This window comes from Marmota monax, unplaced genomic scaffold (assembly GCF_021218885.2).
Source record: "Marmota monax isolate L192 unplaced genomic scaffold, Marmota_monax_Labrador192_F-V1.1 WCK01_AAM20220418_F8-fsc00137, whole genome shotgun sequence".
Taxonomy (NCBI): domain Eukaryota; kingdom Metazoa; phylum Chordata; class Mammalia; order Rodentia; family Sciuridae; genus Marmota; species Marmota monax.
In genome coordinates this window covers 564,607-577,480 of record NW_026692854.1, presented here as the reverse complement: position 1 = coordinate 577,480, position 12,874 = coordinate 564,607, and the positions used below count along the sequence as shown (strand labels likewise).

Sequence of the window (12,874 nt, the reverse complement as noted above, 5' to 3'; positions counted from 1 at the left end):
TCATTTGTATGTCTTTTATCCCATATTTTTATTGGTGGATTATAGTTGTACATAATGGTGGGATTCATTGTTATACATTCATACTATAAATCTTCTGAGAAATGGCTATATAGTTTTATTGCCTATTTTCTAAGTGGATTGTTTAATTGTTTATTTTGCTCTTGGTTTTGGAGTTCCTTTTGTATTCTAGATCTCAATTCCTTGTCAGATGTGTAGTAAGCAAATATTTTCTTCTACCTTGTAGGTAGTCTCTTCATTCTGTTGCTTGTTTCCTTTGCTGGGCAAAAGCTTTTTGGTTTGATATGATCTCATTTGTATACTTTTGCTTATTTTTCCTATGCTTTTGGTATTATCAAAAAAAAAAATCCTTGCCCATTCCACTGCTCTTTAGCATTTCCCTTATGATTTATGCTATCAGTTTCATTTCTCATTTTAAAATCTTCAATCCATTTTCATTTGATCTTTGTAATTGATAAGAAATAAGGGTCTAGTTGCATTTTTTTGCATATGGACATCCAATTTTTCCAGCACTATTTACTGAAAATACTGCTATTTTTTCCAGTGTATGTTCTTAGCACCTGTGTTGAAAATCAGTTTGCTATAGATTCATGGGCTTACTCTACGGGTCTCTGCTCTGTTCCGTTGGTCTGTGTATCTGTATTCATGCCACGACCATGCTGTTTTGATTCCTACAGCTTTGTAGTGTATTTCTAAATCAAGAAATGTAATGCCTCCTCTTTTTCTTTTTGCTCAAGATGGCTTTAGCTCTTTCAGAGATTTTTTTTTCTGTATAAATTTGAGGATTGTTCTTTCTGGTTCTTTGATGAATGTCATTGGTATTTTGATAGGGATCACTTTGAATGATATTTTAACAATGTTGAGTCTTCTGATCCACATACACAGGGTATCTTTCCATTTTTTTAATGTCCTCTTCAATTTCTTTCATCAATGTTATCAATTGTTCTTCACTGGAGAGTGACAATCAACATATCATTTATCATTTAAGCTCCTAGACAGTTATAAAGTAATTCTAATTACAGAGGGACCTAGTTTTTTTAATTAATCACAGTTCCATGAAAGTCACAGTAAATATTTTTTTATTTACTATTAAACTATCAAGTAATTAAGCTAACACTTTTTCTGAATTCAATCGTGGCAAAACCTGAGTTACAGAAAAGCTAAACAATGGAGCATTCTTACTCGATGGCTCCAAAACACCCATCTTGTTCTTTAGACTCAAGAATCTACTCTTCCATGGAAGCTGGATTTGGAGTCTACTGACATAAAATAAATATTGAGATGAAATCCCTATACACATAAGCACCACCTGTGCCAATATTGAACCTGTCTGGGTTTCTCTGATCTGGACCATGTTTGGGAAGCCTACTCCAAGCCGTGATGGGTTTGAAGCAGTGGTTGCTGTTGGTCATTTCTCCCAGTGACTCAAACCCTGACCTTCTCTCTCCAAGCTCTTTTGACTCCATGCACAATCAGCCTCCTCTGCCTTCATCTCCCACAACACGGCTAACTCTAGTTTGTGCGGCATATTAAAAAAATAAAAATTAAAAAAAAAACTTGCCTAAGAAAATAAAGATAACATTAGAGAATTATGTTGAGAAAAAAAAAAAAAAAAAAAAAAAACTTCAAATTACACATTTGGTCTCATTTCTCCCTAAATCTCTCTGCCCCTGTCCTTTCACACTGAGTTTCCTATTGGCCATTTCCCTCCACAGCTCCTAGCTGATAGCCTTAGTAACACCCCCACCAAGCCAAGAGAGCTCCCACTGGCCCTACCCTTGGCCCTGTATCCTGAGTCCCAGCATTCTTTCTCCATAGACTCTATCCAAGAGAAGAAAGACTACTTACTTACCCTCATCTCCCAGAAACACTGCCTGTCCACAAGAAAAACAGCCTTTTGTATTTTTATGTAGATATGTAGTTTCAAGCAGCTAGCACAAACCGTGTTTGATTTAGAGTTCCAAATGCATGTATCCCTATAGGGGAAAACGAAGTGAAACCTAAAAAATTCAAAGTGTTCCTGCAAACGAAGGCTTCTCTTTGTCCCCAAACTCTCCCTTCTACTCTAGGCCTGAGATAAACCATAAAGTTTTTGGAAATTTCCTCCAAACCTGAAATACAGTCTTCCCCAAAGATAAATTCCTCCACTCCATCTAGAACAACAGACTCAGACTTTAGATAACTTGTTTTTTTGTGCCTACTCTATGTACAAACAAATTGGCCAGGACTAGGCAGCCCAAAGGAGGTGGCAAATGCCCAGGTGAGCACTGTCAGGTCCAGGCAAGCCAGACCACAGTGAGTGATTATAAGCAAAGAGGCCAGGCCGAGCTGTGTCAAAGTAGACTCAGGCAATGGCAGGGAGGGGAACAAGCAGCCAGGATGTCCCAGAAGCCAGGCAGAGGACTAGGAAAACAGAAACACACAAAGAGAGGTAGCTGAGCCACAAACAAGTGTCCAACTTTATTTAGAGTATATGTGAGTGTTTCTTTCAATCTTTCCATCTTTCCGTGCTTATTTCCATAGGACATATTTTTTTAGTGAAACACCTAGTTAAAAGTGTAAGTATTTTTTTTCTCATATTAATGTATGACATCTAGGCACAGGAGGCAATCCTAATTTTACCATAAATTGACTTTTCTGTGGCCTGTGAGTAGCCATACAGTTATGGCTACTGTGCCCCCTAATTTCATTTAATCCTTCAGCTACCGGGTGAGTGCCAGAATTTACTGTAGAGGAAGTACAGTTAGTGGAGAGGTGTTGAAATAATAGAAACTCCAGAGTTAGAACAAAGCAAAAGAGCTTGAGAGGAGTGAAGGATATAAAGGCAGCCACAGAGTCAACAAACCACTCCTCCAACTCACTTCTGCACCAAACTTCCTCTAGAACAGCATGATGCTCAAGGTATTGTGGCATTTTTTTGTGGCTTGCTTAAATCCCCTTTCTAGCTTACTCCTTCCTTTCTCAATCTCCTCACTTGCCTTCTCAAATTAAGAGATGCCTGCTCTGCTTTTAAAAAATGGCATTTTAACTGTCCTCATAGCCTCTGGGCTCCCTAATTAACTATGGGTTAGCTCTCATCGGCATTTTACAAATGAGAGACATGATTGTGATGTATCATATTAGGAAGAAAATGGATCATTGTAAACTCACTGAATTTTAACCTCTTAGTTCTATGAGACTTTGTGACATAGCCAGGTTGCATTTCTAATTATCTGCTTGCTGTCACAGTCCCCACCCATTAGTCCCTTGATAATGTATTTTGAAGCAAAAAAACATCATGTGTGGTTTGGCATTCTAGAGAGTTTAGTACAGTGAGTTCACAAGAATCTGAGAATTTAATTATTAAATGACTGCATAATGTGCCTTAATTTATACATAAGTCACAGTATTTTGCTAAAAAGGGATGTGAAGATCATGAGAAAGTCAAACAAATCAGAAAGACATTTTAGACAAGACTCAGACAGCTGAGCAGCTGTGTGTTAATTTCCCTCATGCTCCCCTCCCCCCAGGGCCAGAGAGGGGCCCTTTGTTCTTTGGCTTATTGTGGGTGAGAGGGACAGGTGTTCAGGACTTGTCAGGGGGTCCCATGGGCCCCACCTTAGGGCCTCTTGTAGGTTGATGTTCCACCCACCTCCTGGACACCATGTTAGCACCCCTGCTTGCTCCCCAGGCATACACCTGTCCCCAGAAAGCAACCCAGATTCAGATCCAACCCTAAAGGGCTGACTTTTGAATACATATCAAGTTTTTCAATGCATAGATGATTCTTTTGTTGTCTACATGTCTTTTCAAGAGAACATTTATTACACACAGTTAAAAACCTTCAGTGGTTCAAGGCATTTCATTATGTGCCTGGCACTCAGTGTCACTTGCTAAATGATAAGGGGCTTCCCATCCCTGCTCTAATGATCACATCATTACATCAGATACCTCATCTACAAATGGTAGCTTTAAGGTGTCTGGGAATCTCTCACATTGAGTTCAGTGCTAGGGCACTAAGAACCCCTGTTCTATTAACCCCTCAGCCTGCAACTAACATTGGTAAATGAGGTATCAGATGCTCAGAGACAAAAGAAGTTGTGCAATGATGCAGTCTTTTTCTTTTTTAAATCTTTTTTTTTAAATGCAGTCTTTAGACAGGGAAGAGAAACCACTTATCATTCACCAAGTGGCACTAAGTAGCAGGCATATAATGAAATGCCTCCTAAGATTGGAGGTTTTTAACTATACATAATAGATGCTGTCTTGTGAAGACATGTTGACAACAAAAGAATCATCTGTGCATTGAAGACATTGATATTTAAAGGAATTACAAAGTACTTCACTACTGCTTATGAAATGCAAATCATCCTATACTGCAAGTTTTCATTGTCTGGTTTGTGGGTAGCAGCAGAATGTTCCTTCCCACTGGGATCAACACAAGGCACTTCAGAGTCAGCAAGTTTGCAGGATCCCATCATCACAGAGCCTGCTCCTCCTCTAATATCTTCTCTTTTGGCAAGTGACACTGTCATTCCCCCACCCATAATGTGGGCTACTTCAGCAGCCTCTTAACTGCTCTTGTCTAGCCAACTCCAATCCATTGTCTACATGATTACCAAAGAGATCTTTCCAAACACAGTGCTGATCAAATCTCCACCTTCTTATAGAAGGACTATGGTTTCCCATTGCATCAACTCTACATGCAGCTCTGCAATGAAAGTGTATCAAATTCATGCTGCCACCACCCCCTCCAAGCCCTGGCCTGTACTGCTACCCCTTCCTTTAGCCTCCACCCACATCTCCAGCAGCCTCCAGGTAGTCCCTACCAACAAGAAAGAGCAGACAGTGGTTCTCCAGCTCACTGTATCATGTCAACTTTTCCAGTAGCCATATTTTTTAAAGTAACAAGAAATTGATGCATCTATATTATCATAATATAGAAATGTTGATATTAATGTCAAACATTGATTCAGCATGTAATCTATGGTTTTAAATTATTGAAATACTTTATATTCTTTTTTTTCTTCTAAGTCTTCAAAATCCAGTGTTCATTTTATTCTTATGACACATCCTGGTTTGGACTAGCCATATTTTAAATGCCAAATTGCATAGTACCATTTTGAACATAACAGCACTAGAGCACTTAGGAATCTTCTAGAAGGCTGGGGGTGTAGCTCAGCAGTACATGAGGCCCTTAATTTGATACCCAGCTCCACACACACACACAGACAAAAAAAAAAAAAAACACATAGAGATCTGACAGAAAAGTGAATCCCCATGCTAGGCTTCCAAAGGATCTGGTTCTGGAGAGAGTCTAATTGTGGTGGTCTGGGGGGACCAGAAATGTTGGTTTTCGAAAAGGAATCCCAGGTGGTCCTGATGTCCATGTTCCTCAAACAACATCTAAGGAAATGTGGGCTTACTAGCTAAATGCCCTGATTTTGGAGTTAGACCTACAGGGGTTTATATCCAGATTCCACAACTTAGGAGCTGTGAAAAATAGTGACTTACACTCTGTAGGTCTCAGTCTCCTCATCTGCTAAGTGCAGCACTTTTCTGGAACACTTCTGGGTCAAGCACCAACCTAGACACTTTTGGGTATTAAATGGATAATGTGTCTGAAATACTCTGCACGGCACCTGGCCTGCCTCTAATAATGGCAGCTCTTAGCTGTCTGCATGCAGTCCACCTCCAGCCATTCTCATTTCATGGGTGAGAAGTCCCCCCATCCTCCCCCTCAGACCCTCTGTGCTTCCTTCCACCATCGCCCACCATGCTCTGTTGTCATCATCTGCTCACTAATCTCCACTTAGGACAGAACCTGGCTGTGCATCTCCACATCCCTGGGCCTCATGCAGAAGTGCTTGGTACACATCATTTTTTTAGAAATAGAACTAAATTTTATCAACTGGGTTTTCTCTAGTGGAGCAAAACTCTTTCCCTTAAGGTCTCCTGTAGAAAAAAAGTATGCAAATACAAAGTGGAGTGTAGCTCTGTTCTAACCCTCTTCCCTATATGAAGTCTGTCACAGAAAGCTTTGCCACCTTGATCCACGGCTTAAAAGTGGGACACCTGACTGATGGAGTTATTCAGAGGAGCAAGAGGATGATTCTGGATACTCTGGGTGTTGGGTTCCTGGGAACCAGCACAGAAGTGTTTCACAAAGCCAGCCAATACAGTAAAGTAAGAGACTCAAAGTTTAAACTACAATCAAATATGTGTGCATGCCTGCTCTGGGATAGACTGAGAGATGTGTGCATGTGTTCTGTTTATTCTATACTTGGTTTTTGTTGGTGGTGGTGATGTTTGTTTTGTTGTTTTGCAGTACTCCCCAATACTGAACCCTGCACCTCATGCATGCTAGGCAAGCACTATACCACTGAGCTATAGTCCCAGTCCCCTATACTTAGTTTTATAGATAATGCTCAATGTATATATCATTGTTCTATACTGTTTTGTGATTCTATTTCATTATCTGATTTTAAAAATTCATTCATATCTTTTGCTATGTTACTGTTGAAAAACTATTCACCAGTAATTTCTCATAGATTATTATTACAACCAAAAGTACGTTTTAACCCAAAAATCATAGAAGCAAAGGCACCTACCACAGAGCATTCATTCTTGCAAAGACTTTAAGATTGTCTGTGGGAAGGCTGGTCAAGGACTCTGAGCAGAGTGAACATGTATGTACAGATGTAGCAGCCACTCTCCACAGGATGCACTTGGCATGGATGGTTAATCCCCAGTATTTACCCCAAGAATAAACAACGATAAATTTAGCCTCACTTTCCTGAAGCACTTCCAGATCACAATCTTGGATTGAGCAATACCATCTCTCCCTTCTTTGGGTAAGGTTCCACATTCTTCTACAAGGTAGAGAGAATTCCAATGACTAAAAACTTCTATCACTGGGTTCATTTAAGGACTATGAACAAAATGTCTCCACAAAGAGTCCCTCTTGAAATGCTGACTTGGTGTGTCGTGCTCTATCTGTGTCACTGACCTATGTTCTTCTATTCCAGATCTACAGTTCCAATATCTCCAGCACTGTTTGGGGTCAGCCAGACTTCAGGCTCCCACCCACATATGCTGCCTTTGTTAACAGTGTCGCTGTAAGGATGTTTACAGTGTCTTTTCAAATACTAGACTATCATCATAATTTTAGAGCCAGAAAATATCTTAGAAATTATCTTTCTTATTTTACATATGAGCTCATTGAAGTTCAGAGAGATGAAGTGGCCTGCCCTTTCTCTCCTAGGCAGTTATTTCAGTTTTCACATTTTTACAATAAATGTATGCTTTTCAAAAAAATTGTGAAGTAGAGAAAATGAAAGGATTTAGATTTAAAAAGACCTTCAAGGTATTCCAACTCTAAACCTTGGATATGTATAGCAAAAAATTATAAAACCCAACATATTTTCTTCTCAATTCTTTCCATTGTGAACAAAAGTTTCCATCTAGCAATGCTATTTTCATTCATTCAACAGGTATTTATTAAGAAAGAAAAAATGTTCATATGGTGTTTATATTTTCTGAATGAAAAAATCAGCACTTCTCATCTGACACATGATTTTTGTGGTTTTTTTTCTGTGTGTCAGGAAAAGTCTACAAGATGTAATTTAGACATGAACATATTGGGATTTCCAAGATGTATTTGTGATTTATGGTGACAGTAATCCAGAATACAACAGTCAGACCCAATGACATGTTCAGGAATAAATGCCCAACTGACAGTAGGAAACACACCAGTCACATCAAATGGATGTAAAATCTATTTAAAAATCAACTACTGGTTATTATTATTTCATATATGGGAGAAAAAAACAATGGGTGGAGTGAAGAAGAAGAAAACCCTACAGCAAAATAATGACTTAGGTTTGAGTGTGCTGTTCTTACAACTTCTCTGAAAATTTGAAATTATTTCACAACAAAGAGATACCGAAACATATGGCCTGATATGAAATGGATGATAGTAAACTTTTAGTGTCAATTGTTTAAAGGGTGGGGGACACAGAAAAGACAAGATCTGCTTTTAAAGGAAATATGAATCTTTCCAGTAGCTCTAGCAAGAGGCAAGATCCTGGGGCTCACAAGCTCCTCTCCAAGGTCCTGCTCTCCTCTGGGCAGAGGAACAAGAACCAGGGCCCAGAAATGTGATTAAGAATCACAGTTACAGGCTGGCGTTGTGGCTCAGCAGTAGACCGCTCAAATGTGTGAGGCCCTGGGTTCCATCCTCAGTACCACATCAATAAAATAAAGATGTTATGTTCAACTACAACTAAAATAAATAAATAAGTATTTAAAAAAGAAGAAGAAGAAAAAAGAATCACAGCTAAATCTCAGGTTTTAATTTCAGGGAATCAGACTGAAAAAAAATCTTATAGCAAACAAGGTTATTGCTAAATTAACCCTTTGCTGATCCCAAAGATGACAAATTCAGGGAAAATTTGAGGGTTTTGTTTGTCTATTTATGCAGATTCACTCAATGGATTTTGATGACACATGGCACCCTGCCACCCACCCTTCGGGGGCTGTTCTTCCTGTCCTCACAGCTTTATCAGAAGCCCTGCCTCAAAGATCAAAGTTTTCTGGCCTCGACCTGCTGCTGGCTTTCAACGTTGGTATTGAAGTTCAAGGCCGATTAATGCATTTCTCGAAGGAAGCCAGTGACATACCAAAGAGGTATGGAGAGAATTTGCCCCATGGGCAAGCAGCCACATCTGCTTCACCTGCCAGGTTATATCTGTAGAGCTTTCTGGCTTAGAAGCTAGCTCAGCTGAAGACGTTAACATCAATGCTGGTGGATAAGGCAATTCCAGTCACTTACCAAACCCCATGTCAATATACAGGAGTGTGGTTTCAGAAGTGCTAGTGAAAACTTCCTTTGGATTTAAAAAGCCTATGAAACAATCCAGTCCATGAAATAAATTGGGGCCTCTCATCCCAAGGTGACTAATTGTAGCATTCATGATACTTTGAGTATTCCTGATCTCATCCTCAGAGCACAATCTACTCTGATATTCAAAGGATCCTTCAGACTAATTACAGCATTCAGAATATCCTAACCTTGACTGTTCACCCCATAGATCAAAAATGGCCAAATATTGGCTAATCATATAGTTCAATAACATTTATTTTGCCATGAGCTCCATCCTGCTAGGAGAGGAATACATTGGAATACCAGGTAGTGAACTTTCAGTTTCTACAAGGCCCTCAATTCTTAAAGTTATTTCAGCAATCAGCAACTTCTGCCTTTCTGGAAATAATAGTACCATTTATAAAGAACTTTCCTGAAGTTAGTGTTCTAAACATGTGAATTCATTAAAAGCTCCCAAGCCTTATGCATAGACACTATTTTTATCTCCGAGAAACTGAATAGTTTTACTAAGATCACACAGCTATTAAGTGGAAGAGCAGAGATTTGAACTGGGGCAGTATGACTCAATTATTGCTCTTGAACACTATGAAATACTGCCCCCTGGTGGATGAAGTTTTCAAACCTCCAATTCTGTTTTGCTTTTCAGATTTCATCCCCCCTCCCTGGTGGGAACTTTGGGTAGTGCTGCTGCTGCATCCAAGTTTTTAGGGCTCAGCCTGACAGAGTGCCGAGAGGCCCTGGCTATTGCTGTTTCTTATGCTGGGGCACCTATGGCAAATGCTGCCACTCAGACCAAGCCCCTTCATATGGGCAACGCTGCCAGACACGGAATAGAAGCCTCTTTTCTGGCAATGATGGGTCTCCAAGGAAACAAGCAGATCTTGGATTTGGAGACAGGGTTTGGCGCCTTCTATACCAACTATTCCCCCAAAGTCCTTCCAAGTCTGGATTCTCATGCTTGGCTGCTGGACCAGCAGGACGTGGCCTTCAAGCGTTTCCCTGCACACTTGGCTACCCACTGGGTGGCAGATGCAGCCGCATCTGTGAGAAAGCACCTTGTGCGTTCGGATAGAGACCTGCTTCCTGCTGACCACATCGAGAGGATTGTGCTCAGGATTCCAGACGTCCCTTACGTAAACAGGCCCTTCCCAGACACGGAGCACGAAGCCCGTCATTCCTTCCAGTATGTGGCCTGTGCCATGCTGCTGGATGGTGGCATTACTGTCCCTTCGTTCCAAATACAGCAGATCAATAGGCCGCAGGTCAGAGAGTTGCTCAGGAAAGTGGAGCTGGAGCACCCTTCGGACAACCTGCCAAGCTTCAACACACTGTACTGTGAGATGAGCGTCACCCTCCAGGGCGGAGCCACCTTCACCGAGCGCTCAGATACCTTCTATGGGCACTGGAGGAAACCACTGAGCCAGGAGGACCTACAGGAAAAGTTCAGAGACAATGCCTCCAAGACGCTGTCCTGCCACACAGCGGAAAGTCTCATAAAGTCAGTAGAAAAGCTGGAAGACCTAGAAGTCTGTTCTGTGCTCACCACACTTCTGAAAGGACCCTCTCCTCCAGAGGCTTCCAAATTATCCAGCATGTAATCAGTGTGCCTCACAATGTCCCCCAAGGCTCATCAGCATCTAAATAACTTTGCACAGGGTGGGGGTGTCAGTGATTTGCTTTATAAACCGGGGTCTGCTGGCCAGTCTGCCCAGGTACAAAGCAAAGTGTCAGAAGCCCGTGCTTTGAATTAAGGTCTCTTATTTTCCGGGTTCAGGAGAGCCTCCGCTGGGATTTCTTGGTGCAAAGGTGAGACGGCCCCGTTGCTATGGTGATGCCCTGTTCAAAGGAGGTTCGGTGCTTGCCACTGGACTCAGTCTTGACCCTGAATTCGGACCCCAGCTGCTGGGGGTAGAGAATTATTAGCGCAAAAAAGATCAGAATAATTGGCTTCCCAGAACTTTGACCTTGGACCTGTGCGCTTTCAAGAAACTTTCTCAGAGAAAGCCCTTTTGATGTTAAAACCTATATAATAAACATGCCAAGCTAGCTCTGTGTCACTACATCTCCATCAGGGTGTAACGTCCCACCTGATCTCAGCTTTCCCTCTATGTGTGTCTGTTTGTCTTTTAGAATTAATCCCCCCATCGCCCCTCGCCCGGTTTTCTGAATTCATGGTGGTGCACTTCTCCGCAGCAAGGTGGAAAGAGTCCACCTTGTATATTTGCAAGGAGTCTTGTGCTATAAATTTTGTAGGACTATCCAAATTGCCTTAATTAAGACAATAAATATTCAAGAAAAAATGATTTTATAAGCATTCCAAAAAAAAAAGGTGAATATTAAGTTACCTGTGATTTGCTTGTAATCTTTTCAGAGTAATTATTTATGAACTTAATGAACCTTCAGGCTTTAGAGAAAGATGACCCTGTATGCTGTTTGCGCCACAGGGGTGGGGCTATGGTCTATTGTGCCACCACAGATTTCTCTGACAATGGGTATTGCCTGTCCCTCCACAGCATAAGGGGTGTTTTGTGGGATCAATTGGTTTGATCCTGCCTCTGCTTGATGTATCTCTGAGAGTGTTACCAAGTAGCCCTTGGCTTCTGTTTCCAGCAGTCTGGAAAAGTCTGGAGAATCATGGTTTTAACCTTTACAATATACTTTACAATACATACCACCTTTTAGTACAAAAAGTTTTTGAGAAAAATGTCACGAATAAGTCAGAGAAGCAAGAAAGAATAAAAAGGGGAGCAGTCAGATGTGCAGGTAATTATATATTAACTGTATAAAATAAAAGTTGTGTTATTTCATACAGTTAATATATATATATATATATATATATATATATATAATGTAATATATAATGTATGATATAATATATATAATATTATTTCATACATTATATATTAAATTATATATCATACATTATATATGAAATAATCATTGTTATTTCATACAGTTCATTGTCACATGGAACTAAAATAATGCAACATTAGCAATCATACATAACGTGTGCTAAATTTCTGGTGTTATTTACAAAAAAAAAAAGGCAAAGCTCTTAACTCTGACTATTGGTTGATAAGTGTGCATGTTGAAATTTCTTTTTTTAATTTTTTTTTTGTAGTTGTAGATGGATAGCATGCCTTTATTTTATTTATTTTTGTATGTAGTGCTAAGGATCGAACCCAGTGCCTCACACATGCTGGCAAGTCCTCTGCCACTGAGCCACAGCCCCAGACCACAAGTTGAAATTTCTCAGGTAACCATTTGAGAACTACAGGAGAGCATATCACTTCCAAGTTAAAAGGAGGAGAAAAGTAGAATCCAATCATCATCATCATCATCATCATCATCATCCAAGGGAAGGAAAGGAGAGGAAAAGAAATATTTAAAAGGACATATAGAAAGCACCATATAAAATGGTAGACAAATACATCTGAAAATTACAAAATAAGTAAATGGACTAAATGTTCCAGTTAAATAAAACCAAGATTATCTGAACATAGTTTTAAATCCTTAATAGCTTTATTGATGTCCAATTTACACATCATTAATTCACCCACTTTAAGAATACAGTTGAAGGAGTTTTAGTAAATTTATAGAGTCATCCAAACATCACCATAATCCAGTATTGGAATACATTCATCACTCCAAAAAATTCCTTTGTACCCATTTGTAATCAATCCCCATTCACGTCTCCATCTCTTAACAAACAATGATCCAGCTACAGTTTTGTCTTTTCTGGACAATTCATATAAATGAAATCATATAATAGATAGTCATAGGTATCTGGCTTCTTTTTTTCTTTTTTTATTGATTTATTTATATATGACAGTGGAATGCATTACAATGCATATTACATATATAAAACACATTTTTTCATCTCTGGTTGTATATAAAGTATATTCACACCAATTCGTGTCTTCATACTTGTACTTTGGATAATGATGTTCATCATATTCCACCATCATTTCTAATTCCCTGCCCCCTCCCTTC

The 12,874-nt window shown here is 39.8% G+C and overlaps 1 protein-coding gene across 1 annotated transcript; it reads left to right on the top strand.

Annotated features, from left to right (window-relative positions):
• The first annotated feature begins 2,816 nt into the window (after positions 1-2,816).
• Acod1 (aconitate decarboxylase 1) lies at positions 2,817-10,927 on the top strand. The gene is made up of 5 exons (XM_046449485.2): positions 2,817-2,919; positions 6,022-6,183; positions 7,026-7,115; positions 8,480-8,685; positions 9,528-10,927. The coding sequence occupies exons 1-5, from the start codon at positions 2,908-2,910 to the stop codon at positions 10,477-10,479; spliced, it is 1,422 nt and encodes a 473-aa protein (XP_046305441.1). The 5' UTR covers positions 2,817-2,907; the 3' UTR covers positions 10,480-10,927.
• Positions 10,928-12,874: the final 1,947 nt, after the last annotated feature.